Source organism: Diprion similis, chromosome 6 (assembly GCF_021155765.1).
Source record: "Diprion similis isolate iyDipSimi1 chromosome 6, iyDipSimi1.1, whole genome shotgun sequence".
Classification (NCBI taxonomy): domain Eukaryota; kingdom Metazoa; phylum Arthropoda; class Insecta; order Hymenoptera; family Diprionidae; genus Diprion; species Diprion similis.
Window position 1 is genome coordinate 20,441,636 of NC_060110.1, and position 22,204 is coordinate 20,463,839.

At 37.9% G+C, this 22,204-nt stretch overlaps 1 protein-coding gene across 5 annotated transcripts; it reads left to right on the plus strand.

The window, feature by feature from the left end:
- The first annotated feature begins 130 nt into the window (after window positions 1-130).
- On the plus strand, window positions 131-21,636 carry LOC124406868 (influenza virus NS1A-binding protein-like). 5 transcript variants are annotated; one of them, XM_046882521.1, is made up of 8 exons: window positions 131-322; window positions 17,073-17,311; window positions 18,153-18,331; window positions 18,639-18,837; window positions 19,019-19,463; window positions 19,754-20,283; window positions 20,415-20,806; window positions 20,922-21,636. In XM_046882521.1, exons 2-8 carry the CDS (start codon window positions 17,165-17,167, stop codon window positions 21,484-21,486), a joined length of 2,457 nt encoding a protein of 818 aa, XP_046738477.1. In that variant the 5' UTR covers window positions 131-322; window positions 17,073-17,164; the 3' UTR covers window positions 21,487-21,636. The 5 variants fall into 5 exon arrangements, with proteins under 5 accessions (XP_046738477.1, XP_046738473.1, XP_046738475.1 ...); XM_046882517.1 differs by lacking the exon at window positions 131-322 and adding an exon at window positions 718-766; XM_046882519.1 differs by lacking the exon at window positions 131-322 and adding an exon at window positions 3,451-3,625.
- The last annotated feature ends 568 nt before the right edge of the window (window positions 21,637-22,204 follow it).

The following is a 22,204-nucleotide window of genomic DNA, read 5'->3' on the forward strand; positions in this document are numbered from 1 at the left end:
CGTTTTCATTGGCCAAAAACTAGGGAATTTATGCACAGCGTAGGTTGAGCGCGACAACCGGCGCATGCGCAAAACTCAGGTATACGTATGCAAGATACATATGCGTGTGTCTAGCGAGAAATAAATAACCGGACGTGCGTAAACTGTTTATGTCGGACTTCAATTATCACACCCTCGCGTGGTCATGTGTGTAAATACTAAATAATACAAGATACGTCCTTGGCTAAACAACATGAATATCTGACGTTGAAGGACGGTCATTTCACCGATAAGCGAATCGCGCACTCCAGCCGAGCTTAATTAACCACCTCAGAAAGTTCAGGTACGTCCAGCGAGCTCGACGTGCGTAAAAACTGCGTAACCGCGATTCGAATCATGCATGCAAACCGCTGCTGCGCACGGACCGAACGTCATCGTTGAAAAAGGTAACAAGCAAAACATCGTGGAACGTGTTTCGTGTTGTCACGCCTCGCACGTTGCCGCAGCAAACACGCGTTGTTGTATGCTTCGATATACTTTCGCCTTCATGCCGTAAACCGTGAATTTCAAATATCAATGGAATTTATCGCCAAGTTTCGCTGAGAGAACCGCTTCCCGTACTGTTTAATTGTTTAAAACTCGACAGTTTATTTTTGAAAGTATATTAACGCGTATCGGTAACCTTGTGCGTGAATATTCCGGTCCATTATTCGTTTCATCATCTATACCTGATTCGACAACGATACGAGTAATATGCCACTGCTAACGAAGCCCACCGATCGCACCGGTAAGATATCCTAATCCAATATAAACGTTATGATACCTATACTTCTGCAAATTCGATTTAGACTAGCAGCCTTTAGGGTTTACGGTGAGAAAAAAGGTTTCCTTTTGCTGCATTTCTACCTGCGAATATCAGAGCCTCGTCGCTGTTATGTATTCAGGTTGGATCATCCGCTTCTCGGCTTCTCCAATCGTCCTTTGTCCATCCTAATACATCCTATTATACACACCGAGCTAAATTGGTAAGCAAATATGTATCTACTTACGTGCTACGAGCATATTTACAAGCAAACAACCCGGCCGCTATCTATCGCTCGGTTTTATTCAAGTGCCGACAGACGTATGTGCATACATATATGTATAATACGTGCTTGCATACATCAACACGTGGGGGTAGTCGAGTACATACATATGTATTTTGAATTTATATTCAGCCGAACCCGATTAATATAATAGGCTACATATCTGGGAAACTGGACCTTCTCAATTGTTTGTATACTCCATCAAATCACCTTCGAAGCAATGCTTTCAAATTCAAGCCGTTCTGCGAATGATTTCGGAAACGTCTCAATGGTCAGCTACACATTCGTTTTCGGTTCGTTTGAAGAACTTAAATTTCCAGTCCGTAAGTAATCGGCTGTGTGCCAACATCGAATGCTTCAGAGTCTAGACTTGAACTCTAAAGAGCATCGATACGGGAGCAGAACCAGAGACGCTAGCATTTAGTCAAGCTCTAGAGAGAAGAATTCAAGAACAACGAACCTCGAGCTTTCTGAAAGTATATCATACAATAATAGCGTATCGATAAAACAACCGTCTCATTATATATGTGCATCGATAACTGCAGTATTAGCTCGTTCTTATACCTGTAATAAAATGATCAAGCTCCTTCCATCCGTTCGTTCGTGACCGTTCAAACTTGGCAGAGGTCGTTAAAAAAAGGTTCGAAGCGTTCGGGAGGTACGAAAAACACAAGCCCGCTAAATCAAATCATCCTGCAGCCTGTAGAGTGGCGACAGAAATCGGGGTGGAAAATTCCACAAGAATTTCCTCAATTTCCATAGCCCGTTTTTCCGATCCTGTTGACTACAAACAAATCGTAATATGTTGTTATACATCGACGCGCAATTGTCAAAAAATTCTACAGTTATGTATGCACGTACAATAACTAATGCATGTAATATTATGCTTCATTATAAATACTTGTAAGATATTCGATTAATTATTTATATACGAAAAGTTGTCCTGCTGCTTGATACACGATCGCGATATATACGATCAGCTGAAATAATTTTGACAGACATTCAAATCAGAGATATCCCCCCAGTTTCATCAGGATTTCCTGATTTCCCTTCAGTCATTAGCATCGCGGCGTCCTTGCGCGCCTACAAAACAATTTCCAAAGGATCTACACGCCGTTTATGTAGTCGGATTCGATCGCAGCTGGCTTAGCTCCCGCTGCTCTGCAAATCTACAGTACGTATCTCATGCTGTCCTTTACGCAGGCTTGCGTTCCGCATGGCTAAAAGCGCGGCTTAGCCCAGTCGGTATGTACGAAAAAGAATACCTGAAATCGCAATTTGTCGATACCAGTATTTTCTTTCGAAAGTTGCTGGTGGGGGTCATTGATGATCTAAATTTAAAATATCGACCAGACTCTGCAGTAGCTTCGTCCGCCATCTTTAATTTATGGTTTGGGGATGCCTAGTCGATTTCGACGACCTCCAAATATCGAAGTCCACGGATATCAAACGCAGAAAAGGGTTTAACAGCCACGTTCTATACGCGATTCTAAACAAAAACTTTTCAAGACATTCTCATTTGACGCAAAAATAAAGAAATGGCATGAAATCTACGAAATCGCGATAGTAGAATCCTAGAATTTATACCGTTTCTTTATTTCTGCGTCAAACGAAAATGTAATAGAGTATTTTTGTTCAGAATTTTGTATAGAGTGCGGCTGTTTAGCCCTTTCTCGCGTTTATATACGTCAACGTCGAAATCGATCAGAGCACCCCGATAAGTGAGAAAATATATACGGTAAAGAAAAAATTGTCGCGACCAAAGTTGTAGAGAATTAAATTCCCTATAAACCGAGTCGTGACCATTTCTAGTAAAAATTTGTAAACGACCGATTAGTTTAGTAGTTAATGACTAATAAACGACTATTATAGATTAATTATTTCACAGAAAAAAATTTTCCCATAAATTCAAGATGGTGGAAAAGCTTATGCAGAATCCGGCGAAATTCTGAATTTAGACCGATAACCTCCCCCCCTCCCCCCCCCCAACGATTAAAAAAATCGTGCGAAAAATCTAAAAATTGCAATTTCAAGTGTACATTCCAACCGCAGACTAACAACAAAAATCGTCTCGCCGATCGACGAGTTCGCTCTCCTCGCGCAGACGGAATCGGTCGGCGGCGATTTCCCGGATCATCAGACGAGCTCGCGAGTTCTACTCTAGACGCAGACATTGCAGATATTTTTGCACACACGTCTCCTACTCCTTCCACCTCCTCGTTCGTCGCCCCCACTCGTCCGTCCTCCTCGTCGAGAACCTTCCGTCGTCGACGACGATTCGCCGTCCTTGTTTCGCTCGTATTGATCCGGCCCGAATCCAGTTTACCTCGTCGGAGGTTCACGCTCTGGGTGGAAGGTGGGAGGGGACGACGCGCAGTGCCGGTTGGACCACGTTGCCAGTCGGGAGAAACTCTTCCTTCACTCGGCTGCAAAAGTTTCCAAATTGACCGGCGGTCGTTACTCAGCCTCCGCTAGTCCACTGTTAGATGAATTATTTGGGCTTCCTTGAACCAACCGCACCTCGCTCCAGTCTTGTCGTCATTTGACGAACCTGGCCGGTGGTAAGTTGTCTGAAAATTTTACACTCATTCGCTTTCGTTTCCTTTTCGTGCTCTTCGATAATCGAACACGTGGATCATGGATCATTGTACACGCGGTGGATCATTCCTCTTTACATCTGAAATTATTCGAGCCTGTGTCTGGATTTTGCAGCAATAAAATTCACGGTCACTGTACCAGCGAGGAACTCTTCAGACATTTATTATACTCTTGTTGGATTACCTTATATTACACACCACGCGAGCGTATGTGGCATACAACCTCTAAATATTATACACGTGTTACAAACTGGACAGTTTATACAGTAATTGGCAAAGATTGCGACAATTACTACAACGATGTCAATTGTCATGATAGCGATGTAGAGCTTTTCATTAGCAATCCGTAATTCTTGCAGAGATTATAAACTTCCGCCGTAAAAGTGAGCTGTATACACGATAAAGATAGTAGACTGAAGTACGTACCGACTTTTTTCACTTTTATTTTATCTTCTATTACTTCGAACTGGTAAATCACGACTTGCATGCACGTTGCTGAGCATCAGGCTGTGTGTGTTGTTGTAGACGACACCTTAAATTGTAGGTAGGTACGTTAAACTCTAAATCTTAACTAGGTGTTAAGGTATGTAATGTGAAAATCTAAAAGTGGAGCAAAGATACCGCGTAATCTTGTATTCTTCATACGTGTGTTATCCATGTATTGTTGTTGAGTGATTCTGTTACTCAACATCTTGATTGACGATTGCAGCAACAGCTGCTCGCACCACGTCGGCTTTGATCTCCTTTGAAATTTTCGATAATAGAATTAACAGAAAACGTGATGATCATCGTACGGTTATCGTGGATTACACTGTTCAAACGCTTACTCTGTTCACTAAACACAATGTTTCTGATTAGATCTCGATCTCTCCGATATTTCACCTCCTATCTCGATCTGTTATAAAAATCAGACAGAGAAGAATGCGGATGACGCACGATCATTTTCACGATTCAATTCGAGCCTGAATCACTATACATATCTACATACGTATTGCTGCATGAATCGAGCCGCGCGTGTAACGTTGTTAAACAATTGAAGTAACAAAAGGTTGATAAGGAAATCCACGTGCACCGATAACGGTGCGCGTGAATCGATCTAGAATTCCATCTCGCGTGTAAACATCAAGGCATAATTAGTTGTCTAAATTGCTGCTATAACATGCCGCGTTACTTTATCTGTCGAAGAAAAGACCGGTTCATTGTTCGTAAGCTACGGAGGAAGACGAGAACTAAATAAGAAAAAGAAATGAGAATCTGTCGACGCATGTGGATATGAAAGGGTAAAAAAAGCAAATAGAGTGAGAGAGAGAGGGAGACGGCTAGAATATTTGCCAGCTGTTGCTGAGGTGGCGAAAAAGAAAGAATAGAAACAAAAATTTGCAGCCGCAGCAGAGTTGAGAAAGTTGTGTATATTCTAAAAATATCTCTAACAATTTAATCTAATATGTATCAATCTCTCAATAGATTTTCGCGATATTAATTATGGGATATTCTTTTTGATATGGAACCGAAATTGATATTTACCTCAAATGATTTATTGAACTTGAAGCGATCCTTTTACAATCAACAATAAAAATTTTCGCTATCTCTATAATCCATCGACTATATCGACTATCCGATTATTATCAGTTGAATTACGCTATTTGCAGTACTCGTGATCCTCTTCCCATAAGAGTTCAGGAAAACTACGGGTTTTTGAAATGCTATTTAAATTTTTTACGTATGCTTCCGCGCGATGATTCACGTTTTTTTCCATTCAACGATATTCCTCCCGTCATTCTTAGTCTGAACTTCACCTCGTAAAAACGTACGATCCGCCAGTAGTATCGCGGAAAAGCAATCCTCACATCCACGTGTTAAACATAAATTGTCAAATCCGCAAGGCACGTGTAGCAGCCTGTGAAATGACGTAATACAATCTCAACTGACAGCAGATATTATACGACGCAGCTGAAACATGGACGCTAAATTTTAACACAATCAATTAATTTCGAAGCCGTATATCGAAAGGTCAGAACGTAGAACGGCCAAATCTATAATCTGCATACGATTCTACATTATGGTATTTTATTTTCTAACCTCTTTATTTTTCTCGATTCTCAACGCTTCTTAAAAAGTACAAAATTAATTTTATGGTTTTATCCGATGAAGCGGATAGCGGAAATGATGATCATCCAGGCAACGACGAACCGACTTCTCGTGCAACCTACGCACGTCTCGGTTCGTTGTACACATTCACGCGTTCCTTTCGGCATATAATCGACGTGATACGACACGTGCGATTTATGGATATACCTTATATACGTATGTATTCAGAGGATGTAGATTTTGCTGACGTAATTCCTAGTATGTACTCCACTTTGCCAATAGAAAGGAACGAACCGCTGCGGATATTAGGACTGCTTTTTGGCGTGTGGGCAGACCGGCCGAGCCCCCAAATCCATAATAGTAGATGAAACAGGTGTAGAGACTGGAATGCCGGTTATATTTATCGAATAGAGAGCGCGGGATTTTCTTTTATTCTTCTTTTAACTCCTCGTGCTTTTCCTGCACTCCGTCGACGGCTTCTTTTAGTTTCCAAATCGTTTTCTTTCTCTTCTACAAAGAATTCAGCTTCGTCTGTTAGACTATGTTGCTTTTTTCTTCTTAACAACATACTGTCCCATTTCTTTTCTTGTCCATTCTCTTCCGTTTTCTTATTTTTTATTCCCCTCAAATCTCTCTCGCGCTTTTCCCCCACTTCGCGATTTTCACGCCGTATATTATAGGTATCCGAGTCTGTTTGACTTAGCTTTCTACGAACGAGTGAAAATATTATGCAAAGATTTTCAGCCTGGTTGAATTGTCAGTTAACGTTAACGTAACGAAATAGTTTAAAAAAACGTCGTTACCTTACATTTCTTAAATTACTCCCAACGAGTCAAGTGTGCTAAACTTATTTTTATTTTGCTAATATGTATTACAGGAATGATTTACTTGATTTCAAACAATTTTTGAGTCCTGACGTTACGTTAGAAATTTCAATCCCATGTAGATTTGAGGAGGAAAAAACAAACCACTGTTCATGCAGTATTATACGCTAGTCATTCTATTCATTAGTCATTATAAGTCATCCGCACTTATGACATACATTATATATATATAGGTATAGATGTATAATATTTATCCTCTTTGCTTACAGAGTCGAAAACGAGTTTATACGTCATTTGATAACATTCCTTTCACGCGTTAATTAAGAAGTGTCATACAGCCAGAATCCAACTAAAAATCACTCAAATCAATTAAATATTATCTAGTTTTACGCTCTGAAATTCACTTCCTTCCGTATTTACAGTCGTCCTTTCTTTACAATACCTCTCGTCACGGGGTCTCGTAAAACACGCCACAGTTTCGCCGAGTGCTCTACTTTTATTTCTTCATCGTCTTCTTATTTTCCCATTTCTTGATACCCTATTTGGTTGCAATTATTCTTATTACAATATTAAAATGAAAGGGATAACGGTAAAGATACTGATACTAATAATTAACCGTAATCATAAACCAGATCAAATCATACCGGTCTCCGAGATCAAACCACGGTATAATTTTGCTTCAGCTTTCACCAAATGTCATCGACATATTTATATGTATGCGTCAAACTTGATTAGTTCATAATTTTTTGCCTCAGATATCTCTTATATTTCTTTTTCACCGTCACGACTTAATTCTTCTATAATTTTTTTTTTATCCCTATCATTATCAGTCCCATGATGACGTATGCTTATATAAATACATGTATTACATTCATCAACATATGTGCTGTGTGTAGACCATTGAAGGAACGGCCGTTGTTTCAACTTGGAGCATCTCATTGCCAAGCCCATTATAGAGAGTCACTGACCGCATTCACGACAGACGTCGAGGTAGATCGTCGTGTAACCGTGCCAATTGGTCTGCATTCGATTCTCATCGCCGTGGGGGCAGCCTCCTCGACTTTGCGACGACGACGAACAAGGAACGCGCTAATGCCAATGCTAATGCTAATGCTAATGCTAATGCTAATGCTAATGCCAATGCTGCCTCTGCACGCGCGTTCACACAAATTATCTTCGCGTCGGACCAGCCTACACAACTATGACAACGTGTATGGGTGTACTTGATTACGGGAGGAATGCCCCTGTAAAGTTCTTCTCCTTCCTAAGAGTTAAGTTGACCGTATAATCGAATGCAAATATTCAACTGTATGTATATACACGTAACTTTTGTCTCTCGTAGTTTCGTTGACGTAAGCCTTCTGTTTGAAAAATGAAGAAAAAGAAACAAACGATTTTTCTGATCCATGGATGTAGAAAAAGAACGCAGCACTTTATAACGGGGAGAATGATCAAAATTTACGTTTTTTTTTTTTTTTTTACAATTTTCGATAATTTTTTACCGATACAGCAGTTGTTCAATTTAAAATTGAATATAAAAAAAAAAATTCGTTTTTTATTAAGATTAATTTTAATATTAAGATCAAGAACTCGTTTGGAACAATATTTTCAACTTGAATTTTGGAAGAAAAAAAAAATAGTCGATTCTTTTGATACAATCTATGGTACATACGCTAGCCGTGCTTATTCCTATTTTCCCAGCATTTTACAACGGAAAATTTTACACTTGTTACGCGTTCAATCAAGGACAAAGTTCTCTATATATACATAAGCCAGGTATATATTCAACCAATCACAAATCCCCGGATATATCTCCTCTGTTCGGTCGGATTAAACCAGTTGTATTCACCGCGAAAAATTACGGAGCGTGACTGTAGCGGTTGCGTATCCTGATAGGACCTCTATTAGATTCTGTTTGACTGATGAATCGCATTAGACTCGACTTCCGCTCGCCTCTGGAGCCGGCTGACATGATCAAAATTTGCAGATTAATTTCTTGTCATCTCCAGTTTTCACCGGTCAGACAGGAATGGCCGGCTTGCAGGACGAAGTGTACGGAAGCGAACTTTTATCGCCACGTTTATTTGATTCATTTTATTATTATTTTATTTATTTTTAAAAAAATTTTCTTTCTCATGATATTAAACGTGCAGCGAATTTACGCAGCGTCGTTGTGCAGAAATAATTGGGCTAATTATTAAGTCGGTAGAATAATTGCTGAGCAGACTATACGTGATTGGAATTGCTAATAATTTTCAACTCGTTAACAATTGACGAGTAAAATGCTTCTTCGCGTTATATTATTATAGCCGTGAAATCGTTAAATTGCCTCGCGCACGTCATTCGCATGATTCTTAACTTCTCTTTGCAGAACTTTGGATAATTCTTTTGAAACTTTTACATTATCCGGCCGGAGATGAAAGTACATACATACATAGTAATCGCACGTCTATTCACGGTTCATTACTATTTTTCCCCCTTTTTTTCTCAAACGAATCCCAACGATTCTTCTTCCTTTGAAACTCTGATTGTATTAAATTTATACATTCGCTCTGTGCTTTGGTATAATTTTCGTTTCCTTCTTGCCTCGTTTTGCTTCGCTTTTACGAAATCTACGATCTTGCAGTTTTTACATCGACGCGATATTATTTTTATACCGATTGATGTTACTCTCCTCGGTCTTCGCGAAGCCATATTCTAACGGCACATTTTTATACCGTCAAATTGCTGCTGATCACAGTAGGCGAACGAACATTGCGGAGGAAGATAAATTGGCAACTGAAAGATGAATGAGGAGGAGAGGCATCTTACATATATCATCACTACATCAATTTTACAGTTCATTATTCCGAAGTTAAAGACCGTCTAATTTGTACAATTTCTTACTAATTGATTTCATTCGTATATACACCATCGTCGTCTAGACCTAATTCTCGCGTGCAATTATTAGGTTTTAGTAAGGAAATTAGAACATGCAGGTTTTAGAAAAAAATCTAACAATTCAAGCAGAAATTATGATAATAATCCACTGTTCATTTTTCACGTCTGTAATTATTTCAATATATTATATTATACCTACATTTACCTACCCAATACAATTATGCGGTGTGTAAGCAAGTGTCTCAGGAAATTTTTGCCTGTTTATTGGCCAAATGCCAGTTACACACTGTTTTATACGTCATACGAATGGAGGCAGGTCACGTTTATTAAATTCTAAACAAATTGCGCACAAATTGACGTACCGTGGCGGTAACTTAAGGGAATATATGTCAATATATATATATATATATAATTTACATTCTGCTTAATATTTCCATGGGTAGTCACATGATAATATTTCAGTTCCGTTGAGAGGAAGACCCTGTCGAATGTAATTTAGCGGAACGCGATTTGCGTATGCCTATGTTCAAATAATATAATAAAGTTTCGAGGCCACTTGGCAATCGTGCGGGAATCTTCACAATGAATTTTTATTTCTAACACAGCGAAAAAGCTTTTTGCCGACATATCGTGCCACTTCGTATTTTATAATTCGTTTTTCTTTCATCGCTCTTTCTTTTTTATCATGTGTATGTTCGAGGTCGTTGAGAAGCTTTCGTATATTTCGCAAAGAATTAAATCACGTTCGTACTGATCGATATACGTTTTTAGGTAGTGGACAACGAGGCACGTGTAGGTAGTAAAATTTTCCGTCTTGAAACATTTTACCTTCGAATTATGTATACTAATACACATTTTTGCTTTGAGCTTACTAAGTATTGGTGTACAGTTCAGTTCAGAACAGTTTGGAGACAAGTTCTTTGCATCTGTTTAAAAACATTTGTTTCAATAAATTAATCCTTGATCCATAAACCACAATACCAACAACTGACCTCGAATACAGAGAAAAACGAGTTTGAAAAAAAATCGAAGAAATAAGAAAAACGTCGAGGACACAAAAATCGTTTAAGAAAAATCGTAAAACAAAAAATCGTTGTTAAACGATATTATACATCGTTTTATAAGTTAGAGTCGCGATTAAATCAATTGAAATGAAACGTACGTAAAAACTTTTTGAAATACTCGATCCAAAGTTGTGAAAGAAGTAAAACTAGCATTGATAAATAATTTCACATTTTTCTACAACAATTAGTAGTAAGCAGTCGGCAGAAAATTTTAATTAAAATATAAATCTCTTCTCGTTGTCTCTAATTAGTTTTTTTTTTCTCTCTCTCTCTCTCTTTTAATCCATTAATCGCGCGGATAGACTAAAAGCTAACGTTGAGCTTCGATGAAGCTTCGTAATTTATAACGATTAAAAATAATGCAAATTACTTTTCACCGAGATGGCATCAGCTTTTTTCCGTGCAATTTCACTACGTAATCTTTCTGCAGCGCACCGCGAGTCAACATTTCATCCCCGTAATACACATGATTTTAAACTGCAATTGATGCGTCTAGTATATTAGATATACTAGAAATTTTAGTATCCGCATTACGTAACGTCTGTAATGAACCATCGTTCAAGCTGCACATGCGAATACAGTAGCTCTCATGGCAATATTTAGGTTTTAACAAGTGCCGATGTTCTAAAAATATTGCTATAGGTATGATCTACTCGACTTTGCACACATCATACACTCGAAGTGTGTAGGTAGGTGCTGTTAGTTAACTTCTATTTTTCGCACTCCCGGTTTATCTTAGATACTATTACACGTACATTGGCAGGTTGATTTTTATTTGACAGGTAATCTTGCGTACCGAAAAAATTATAAATAGAATCTCGTTTTTTTTTTCTTTCACTTTTTAGGTAGGTTTAAATCATAGCCAGTTTATACTAGTCAAACTTTTTCTTACAGACTGTATATGTAACGAAGAATTTTGTACACAATTCACGTTAGGAAATTGCTTCGGTGAACGAAAGGCAAAGGATGAAAAATTTAACTTTTAGCTCGTACTTACCGGATAAAACCGGTCGAGTAATCAAAATTGATTGAACTTGAGGGAATTAACTCTCGTTATTATAATACATCATTTCTTCGGCCACTCCGTAACCATACTACAGATATTGTGGTGAACACAAAAACTCTGCCGAGGTCATGCAGCTTGTCATTATACATTATATTGTCATTCGATACCTTACAGTCACAGGTAATATATATATATATATATATATATATATATATATATATATATAATGCACGACGTTTTTCATTGGCCAATAAAATTTGCTCGAAGGTTTTCAGCAAAATATATTGATAAAATAAAAAATAAATCTTGCTGCTGCACTTACGTTTCATTTCGTCAGCCAGAGAAAAAGGGAATTAAGTATATGTATAATATGTATATCATTAATCTATCACACTTCATGAAACACCCACAAGAGGAAACAGCAGTTTATCATTCTCTCCTTTTCTTACCGGATCTGAAAATCTGCGGTGTCGAGTAATCACGTTGAATTTTTTAATTCAATTTTATTTTATATTTCACACTCATTAGTGCCCCCCCCCCCCCCCCCCCAGGTTTTAATTTCACGGTAAATTTAAGCAATAAACAGATCCAGGATTTCCAAGGGAATTTTTTTTTTTTTTTTTTATATACAATATAAGTAATTATTTTCGCGAATAGCGAATTCGATACACTTTTACACACGCTTAGGAAATACATGGATAATCCACTGGTATATACCGATTCTCTATCTGGCATGCAATGCACTATATTGAGAGCCGGTCAAGAGAAGCCATTCGCCTTCACCTTCTTGTGACATTGAGACCAGTTTACAGCTGGGAATTACTTATTACGTCGTAGCTAATAACCACCCAGCATCGCATTGTCCGCAGTGCTAAGTAATAATACATTAACAATAAGATAAAATTCTTGGGTACATAAAATAGATATGTCTTTCGTATAACATGGAATATCAGAGCAGCTTTGCAGTTCTTTAAACGTGTCATTTCTGCTTTTTACACTTCTTCTCCACCGACGACTCGTTATAAGCTGTATTTTTGCACGCAGAATTTTCAGTCAGTTTATAACTACAGTAAAAATGATTACGTTTTAACGTTAGTCATACTTTGGCAAATATATAAGGAAAACATGTACATGTATAGAATCACTCACGTGTTATACTACATACGTATCTAACAATTGTTTGCTGTTGAACTAATTTTTTCTTCATTTATTCTTATGTTATACGGAAAACATCATAAATTTAAAGTTGATTTATTTTATTAATCGATCGTCTTCACTTGATTATGCGTAGTATAAATTATACTCTGAAACGAATGCATATTATCATCATTTTCTAGCAAAAAATTCTAGGCAGATTTCAACCGCCAGCTTTTGGTACTGTAAAAAAATTTTGATCTTCGATTTCAATTTTATGAAACAAATTTTAAAAACTTGGAACAAAAAAAGAATCCTCCTCATTTCAAAACTGTTTTAAAATTGCATCAAAACTTCCGCCGCTCTTTAAATTAAATTGTTTCAGTGCTTTAATTATATATCAAATTGGACGGAAAATCCGCGCTGCTTGATATATGAGTATCAGTTTTTTAATATCTTGAAAAAATTTCAAGCTATTTCGTCACAGATAAGAATCTTATTTCTAGATTAAATCGTTCTTCATTTTCTTTAACATTCAACACCGTATTTCACGTTACATATCTTGCGCGTGTAAGAAAATTGTGTACCTACGCGAACGACGTAACTGAGTGATAATATATCTCACTAATATTATATATATAGCAAAAATTAACGTCATACGTCTAAACGCGACACGATCTCAGTCGTGGAAGCGTATGAATCGAAGTTTTTTTACACGGATTATGATTTTTTCTTCTTCAAATTATCGATTGTATTCATTCAGTCAGAATCTGTGGTGATTCAACTTCCGGTCGTTCATACGAGTTGGACAAATAACAATAGATTCACAAATTCTGCGTATAAATTATAGTTGAACCATCTGGGTCAGATGAATCTTACGCTATGTCGTTTCGTTCAATAAATTACATATTGCGTTTTTTCTTCAATGATAACTAGAATTTCACAATTTCTCCACAGTCGATAGGCTAAGAATAAAATCTGCACGTCGAAGATTAATTATTGATCGGAGAATGACAAACCTAGTTTCGTTTTTTTTTTTTTTTTTTTTTTTTTTTGTTTTTGTTTTCTACAAATACCCCGCATAAACCGGAAGAAATTAATCCAGCACCTTTGCAGAATTGATGTTGATACAAAAAGATCGATATCCAACTCTGTCTTCTAACTTCTTTTTTTCTCATCTTTTTTAATTTAATTAATCCTGGATTATTGTAAATCCCGAGTCATTCGTCAATCATCATTTATGGTAATTATAAAACATTGATACGTTATCACCGATTTTTATATCTTACTTCGCACTTGTCAGTGCAACACACTTTTGTTTGTTTGGTGCAGCTAAAACAATGTTTAATTTCAAAATACATACGAAACAATATTCTCTTCAGTATCAAATTTCTATCGTAAAATTGTATGTATCTAATTGTATTTTCTGAAATAGAATTTTTTTTTTTTAACAAAGCTATAAACGAACAAACTGAACAAAAAATAACCTGATATACCTGCGATGCCCAATCGGATCAACGAATCAAACGTAAACGAAAATTGTGTACCTATAGATAACGCTGCCTTGTATCTAGCTATCGTGACATTGATGATATAAATCTCGTCGTCAGTGCGGAGAATAATTCCTCCCACCAATCGAATTTGCAGGTCACCTGCGGTTTTTTTTTTCTCTCCCTCCCTCCTCAACTTCGCGTCATAACGTACATTATATTCGTACGTACGAACCGAGACTTGCGTCACTCAGAATCAAACAGTTGTCTCGTGTCGTTCGCGTTCAATTTTCTCAATTAACGTTACGTGTATATCTAATAACACTGTAATATTGTTCATTGTTTTACTTTTATTTTTTTATTCACCCTCGACGCAAATGAACTGGTGGCTAACTTACATCATTTATGGTTCTTCCAACCACTTTCTAATATGAGAAAATAACTTTGACAAATCAATTGTCTACGATCTTGATTTATAATTTTTGGAAAAAAATTGTGTCCACCGTGTCATTCTATCGAGGTATTTACGAACAAGGTAATTAAAATGAAATTTAACAAAAAAAATCAGTCACGCAATCTTCGTCTGGAAAATATTATGTAAGCTCAATTATTTATTTCCGTATATAATAATCGTGTCAACTACTGTGATGTACTGTTGAAAACGACGTAAAAACTCAAGGTTGATGTGAACTAGTAACTGTGCGATACCGCAATGTCGTATAATCATCGCGTGATAAGGAGACCCGGATTCATAATTTTTAATGTCTTTAGTCCCTCGTCGTCCAAACTTAATATATTAAATTTTCGCTACGTATGCTGAAGCTTCAGCGACTTTATCGTCTCGTCGCGATTCGCGGATTGATCTTGCTCCATTATCATCACCAACTGCAGTCGCTGATTATTGCCTCTTTCCTGTCAGAAGAAAGTGTGTAAATAGCGAATCAAGCATCATTGCAGCCCGTAGTATAGAAAAAAGTAGCCATTCGTGGTATCCGTTACCGTTTTGACTGCGATATCTACTCATTGAATGATAACAGTGCCTGGGGGAAAACCACAGAATGACATTCAAGACCGGAAAGAAGTTGAAACAATGTTGCACGAATGCTCGCTTCACTCAGTGTAGTAATTATCTGCATGAATATTTCCTCACTCGTTCCGTCACTGTGATTGCTTCTTCTACCTCTTGCAAGACCTCTGCTTCGGAAAATGAACGACCCTTGTATATATTGTTTATACTGTACAGGAGGTATAATTTATCCGAATTTACCTAAAAGTCTTTAAGTAAATCTTCCGGTCAATTGCAGCTAATATTGCAAGATGGCCGGCATGTAATTGATGCTAAAATTCAGCGAAATCTGTTTACTGGCGTTACAGAATCGCTGATACCAAGTACATGTTTAGTACTCATGAGCGAGCACGTTCGACACCCTTGGTACTCCATCACTAGCTCTACGCCCATCCTTTGAAAGACTTGATGATCCAACGCTATGCTGAAAGCTGAAGGATTTCACGTACAAATCTGTTTTAGGATCATTGAAACTATAACATATATCGGTTTTGGACAGTATGACGTAAAGCTTAGAAAGCAATGGAAGAAAATTACTATTTTGCAAAATGGAATACGGCGATCAATCATTGCAAAGTTGTGAATCGAATTTCTGATAACGCGCGCGTCTCACCAGAGCACATAAACAGCCGTGTTGAGAATTATATCGATGCGTTTGTATCGTGATTCCGACGTACAGCACTAATCGTTCTTTATGTTCTTGTCGATTTTTTCAAAATCATTTGGGTCATGGTCTGTCGATCATTTTGTTCGCTTTTGCCGTAATGGCTGATCGCGTGCCTGAAAAACCGTGACAAAGTTTAGTCACATGAAAACGAAGAGACAAGTAAAGTTATATGTTTATTATTATTATTATTATTGCGTAAAGGTAGTCGTGTGTGTGCGTGTGTGTGTAGTATATATATATATATAGGTTTGACGGGTAAAGCATTCTTACGATAGCGTGCGAAACGAAATATTACGTCGGAGGGAAAATTGTTTCGTATTTGAAAACATTGATAACAGCTGGACACTCCCTAGCTATCTAATTGAGTTTGACTATATATTACATACCGTATTTATTTGGATTAAGGTTGAAAAAAAAATTATGGTTCACCATAAGTTTCATAGTCCAATTATAATTTCTTATATTACGTCTTGATTTTCGGAATATCTCAGACGATTATTGAGGGATAAAATACAGTGTTGAGGTAATAAACGAATGGATTTTGCTGTTAAGATCGATTCGTCACTTGTACGATATGGATATGAGTTTTAAAGGTTTTTTGAGATTGCACACCCATGAAATCTGATTTTTGAGAAAGTGCAATTTGTCTAGATAGCCTGACATAATGATGTGAATTTTTTCTTAGACAGTAGCACTAATGCCCACTAGAACCTCGTAGTTACAGATTTTTTTTTAATATTCTTACTCTGACAATAAAATATATGCCAAAAATGTGTTCAAAGCTCGTGTATGTTAAATGGGGAAGTTCACCCTCTTTGCGGCATGGGTTGGAGTTCAGATAAAAATTTGAAAAATTAGGGAATTATTTTTGAATTTCTTGTAACCGATTTGGTGGGCAATCCAGTCGAAATTTAAAAATGACCTTTTTATTGTGTAAGCATTGAAGATGTATCACTCTGTTATTTTTAAAGCGCTTGTTAGTGCTTGGGAATTTTCTTCCCGGGCTGCATTTCGACACACTTCCTTATTTGTTTCATTTGGAGCAATCCATTTCCTGTTTCGATTGACCCAACCAGTTGTGAGTTATACATTGATTGGTTATTTACTGCACTCACCTGTTTCTGAGTATGCCTCATCGTTCGCGTATCTTTAATGGAGCTTTTCTGATTGTGACGTTTTCTTTGTTTTGCAGAGGAGCTATTGCAGCGAGACGCAGAAAAGGGAGAACTCGAGCCTGAGCCTCCTAGCGTTGAGTCCAAGACGAAATCTAAACTGAAAGACAACATGGTTTCATCAGTTTCTGCCAACCCAGACTCGGAGGGTCTCAATGACTCTGTACTGGAACTGCAAGACGAGCGTCACCCACAGCTGACGCTTGCTTCTTTGAACATGATGCGTAAAAATAGACACTTTTGCGACGTTGTCTTACATGTAAGTTGGATCAATTGAACAAACAACTCGACCACCATGCATCATCGGAACATTGTTTTTGTCCCATCACTTCAATTTATTATACAATGTCGGTGTTCCAATCATTGGCCAAACCTGGGCGCAGTCTAGCTGACGTATGTCTGGAACAATGTGTTGCTACTCCATTGATTCTAGGTTCGATCACTGATCTTCCAGTTAATGTCACTTCTTTGATAAATATTTAGCCAACGTTCCTCACTGCCAATAATTTGAAGTTGTGGATGCAATTGATACATCTTACTCAAACTATGGCATATCGTGAGTCTAAATTTAAATGCAAAGTATAAGCTGTTCGCTTTTTTCATATATCAGGAAAGTTATTTACTAATCTACTCAACAAAATTTTGAGAGCCTCGAGTCAGTAAAAGTGTATAGCGGAGATCAAAGTGGCAAACCTATAGTCCAATTGTGAGTAGGAAAAATTATAGCTGACAAAATTTTACGCGATTCAAAAATTGTACCAGAAATTTTTTGCTTTTCTTAATCAGTTGATCGATTTCTGTATAGCTGATCAAATTAACGTTTTATCATTTTTTTTTTACACCATTTTTCTTGAATTGAACTAAAGAAAATTGGATTAAGTAAGAAGTCGGGCTCTGCAACGAGCAACCCGCGGGCAACTCGGACGCAGTTCTGTCGCCAACTAGGTATTTGAAAAAAAGATTTGTACAAATTTAAAAATACTTGAACTTGTTAATATACGTTAGCCCGTTGGAGTTAACGCGACTGTGTTTTTGGCTTGGTTTTGGCATTACCATTTGTGGTTGGGTGACACACTAGGGCCGTGTATTGCCCTCTGCAGGTCGGCAGTACCGAAGTTCATGGACACAGAGCTGTACTGGCGGCAGTCTCCCCGCATTTGTTTGAACTCTTCAGTGCCGATAAGCAAGGGAACAAAGAACCCAGAGTTACTTATAAATTGAATGGAGGATTCGACAAGGTCGCTCTGCAAAAGCTGGTTGATTATGCCTACACTTCCAGGTGAGCTGACCAATTTTATTTACCCCTTCTTTTTATTTCTGTGCACAATTTTGTTTGACTACCTGAATCTGAATTCTCATGCTGTGTAATTACTTAATCGATAGATACTTTTGGAAAATGCTGGTGAGTATGTTATGAATCTGTCGTTTTCATTTGTCATTCATATACTCAGCTACTCTCATATATTTAGCTATATGAGCTTCACCTCCATTTTTACTACATGTAGGGTGTTCTATAGAATTTTTATATATCTCAAACGATTGTAAAGTTTCATGTTACTTACCTTTGTTGAATCTAAAATTTTCAGGCTTGAGATACTACCGTCGCAGGTGAAATCGGTCTACTTGGCAGCGTGGCATTTGAAAATGGAGAGGGTTTCGGCACAATGTGCCGCTCATCTTTTGCATTATCTAACACCAGGTTCATGTCTTGAAGTTCGCGCTCTTCCAGGAATAACGCAGAATGAGGACTTTGCAAAAAAAGTCGATGCTTACATAAGAGATCACGTGAGTAACAACGAATACATTACTCCAGATGTTAGGATTGTAAAAAATGGCCAACCGGATACAAGCCTATAAACATCCTGTCGGCAACCGCATAATTTTATTCTACGCTCCTATGGAAACAATATGCCCCAAACTAAATCGGGTGCCAGTTCTAATACAGACTGTGTTACCGAATTTCCAGTTTGAAGCCGTCTGCAGCAGCCCCACTTTGTTGTCGTTGCCCTGCGTGAAAATCGAGGTCTTACATCAAACGGTTCAGGAAATGTCATTGGTGAATGGAACGAGTCTTTGCCACTTGGTATTGGATTGGGTGAAGCGATCTCTCACAGACTCTAGCAGCTTGACCGTGGATCACCTTACACAAAAAACATACTTGCTATATCTTGCTCTGGACAATAGCCTGCAAGATTGCACAGATCTACCGTCAGGCGACGTTAGCGATACTGACATCGTTCAAGATTATAAAAAGCTTTCACTCAAATCGCAAGCACAATCCAAGGGTCGTAGGAAGGGTCCATTGCAGCCAGCTAAACCAAGAGTTCTTATCTACTCGAGAGATATCGGAGAGCGGATCGAGTCAGAATTGGAACCGGATTGGAATCTCATAGGAGCAAGTAAAGTTGGTGGTAAGAAGAAATTTATTTTTACAACGTAGTCACTGATTAATACTTAATTTAAGAGATAAATAGACGTTATTAACATTAAATCCAGCTTGAGCAGCTCAAATTTAATTAATTAAACGTCTAAGCAGGAATTCATTCAGAGCAACCACTTCCTGAATGGTAAGCCTGCTGATTTAAACACATAGTCTGTAGAGTTTTTCTGTATCCTAGTTGTATCAATCATAACTTAGGGATGGGGGGAAAATTTCTTCATGTCAGTTCCATAAGTTCTTTAAACTTAATTATATTTCCAGAGCATGCTTTCTTGGCCATTGTAACTCTGGATGGAAGATTGACTACATTGTCAGTACAACTGCGACTCAACACACCCTCGTTGCCATCTCCATTAGCAACACCAGAGATTGTAGCTTCGAAAAATTGTTCTGCAAACGAACCTGAATTGTATTGTGCTCTCCCAACAATGAAGGCAGGAAAATGTGCCGTTGGTTGCGCCAATTTGAATGACACGTTGTTGGTCTGCGGCGGTTACGACAGGGTTGAATGCTTGAAGACTGTGGATCAATATTTGCCAGAATCAAACACCTGGCAGGTACTGTCAGGAATGAGGGAAGCCAGAGGTCGATTTGGAATCGCTGTCGTTAACGGAAGAGTTTATGCGATCGGCGGGTCAAATGGTTCTACGGAACTTGCTACTGTCGAAGTTCTCAACCCTGAGGCTGGATGGAAGTGGTCAGCTGTTGCGAATCTTCCTTTGGCTAGATCAAATTCGGGTGTCTGCGCTTTGGGCAGCAAGATTTATTGCATCGGCGGATGGAATGGTCAGGTGAGCAAAAGAAACTTACTTCAACCTCAATACAGCTACCACTATTTCCTCTCGATATATTGAATTTTTTCTCACATCTATAGGAGCTGCAATACCCTACAAAAATGACTAAAAGCTTTATTTCGTTATAGGCTGGTATTAAACAGTGCGACGTCTTCGATCCTGAGACAGGCAAATGGTCAAGCATCAAACCACTGAGAACTGGGAGATACCAGGCAGGAGTGTGTGCATATCAAGACCGCGTCTACGCAGTGGGTGGTTGCGATGCGTGGAACTGTCTGAATTCCGTGGAAATTTACAACCCGGAAGAAGACACGTGGTCAGTGGGACCACCTCTTATATCAGCCCGTCGTGGCTGCGGCCTTGCTGTCTTCCGTGGTCGACTTTATGCCGTTGGCGGATCTTCTGGAACGCACAGTCTCACGACGACGGAAATATTCGACCCTGAAGAACAAGTCTGGGTACCAGGGCCCAATCTGGCTACACCGAGAGCAAATGTAGCTGTCGCGGTTGTCGGAGACAGGTGAAACTTTTATAGCTTACGTCAAATTTTGTTTGCATTTCAAAAAAATGCTATCGTGGTTACTCGGAATTTTTATGACGACGGCAAATAGTAAGAGATTTTTACATACTTACAGATTGTACGCAGTAGGTGGATTTTCTGGTAAGAATTTCTTGAATTCCATCGAATATTTGGACGCTCACAGCAACGAGTGGACGACGTTCGTACCAAAGTCCGACGGTACAAACACACCCGCAAGCTCGCTGCAAAACAGTTTTTCAGATACCAGCTTGAATGGTAACGAAAAGAACGTGATGAATATCAGCACATCGAGCAACGCGAGTGATTCGAGTATCGTCAGCGAGAAAAATGGTTCCGTTTATGGTTCGGGAATGGAATCCTTGTCCAATTTTCAAAAAAATACCATTACCACAAATTTTGATACAGATGTAAATTCTACCGATGAGTCGGAACAAGACTCCGTTACATCGAGTAATGGCATCGCTGCAACTAATGGTACTTTCAAAAGTTCCGAGGCCGTCGTTATTACTGAAGCAAAGCCTGAATCTCAGGTGAATCCGCATACGGCAACAAAGGGAACTGCGGTAAATACGGGTTCTGCGAGTACTGCTAACGGTATACACGATCGAAAAATCGTCGAGACTGATCTCGCTACAAATAATGGATCTCAAGAATTCTAAATGCATAATGATTGTTGGTTTTTAAAGTCAGATGAATGAAAGTGTATTAAAGATAAATGTATCTCTGATTATTCTCATTGCATCTAATATGCGGTGGAAGAGCGAATGATGTGTAGGAGCGAACGTGACAGTTATTTTCCTTTCTTTTTTTTTAAATATTAATATTATTGTTATAACTAAGGAGAGTAAAATAAATTCAACAAGAGAAAAAAAAACGAGAAACATAAAATAAAATGAATTTGAACATTATCCGTGCCATACAGTATGTAAAACAATCCTTTGTGAATTTTTTTTTCGACAAAAATTCCATAATTTTTGCGGAATACTTAAAATAAAATTGGGTCCACAGATTTTGTAATTACGATATAATACTATCAATTATTAATGTTACATGGGTAATAGGGTTTACAAAGAAACTCTTGTGAGGCAACGTGAATCAGCAGCAATAATTTGTCAGCCTCAAAAATACCATCGAAGTATTTTTAAATTATTAATATACCTACGTTTGTCTACTTGGTTTTAATGGTACCTATGAATTTCATGTTAAACTACCTGAAAATCACTCCTAATCTTAATCAGCAAAATAATTCATATTATATATTGGTCGTTTGGTAGATACTAGACTACAATATATTTAAAAAACAAACAAATATATATGTGTGTGTGTGCGTATGTATATATATATATATATATATACATACATATATACATACACACA

What these genes read in the sequence shown, in the direction of transcription:
- LOC124406868 (XM_046882517.1), top strand. Translation starts at nt 733, where the DNA reads ATGCCACTGCTAACGAAGCCCACCGATCGCACCG. An exon ending in AGGAGCAAGTAAAGTTGGTG is followed by an intron (nt 19,464 to 19,753) that starts GTAAGAAGAAAT and finishes TTATATTTCCAG; the next exon opens with AGCATGCTTTCTTGGCCATT. An exon ending in TCGGCGGATGGAATGGTCAG is followed by an intron (nt 20,284 to 20,414) that starts GTGAGCAAAAGA and finishes ATTTCGTTATAG; the next exon opens with GCTGGTATTAAACAGTGCGA.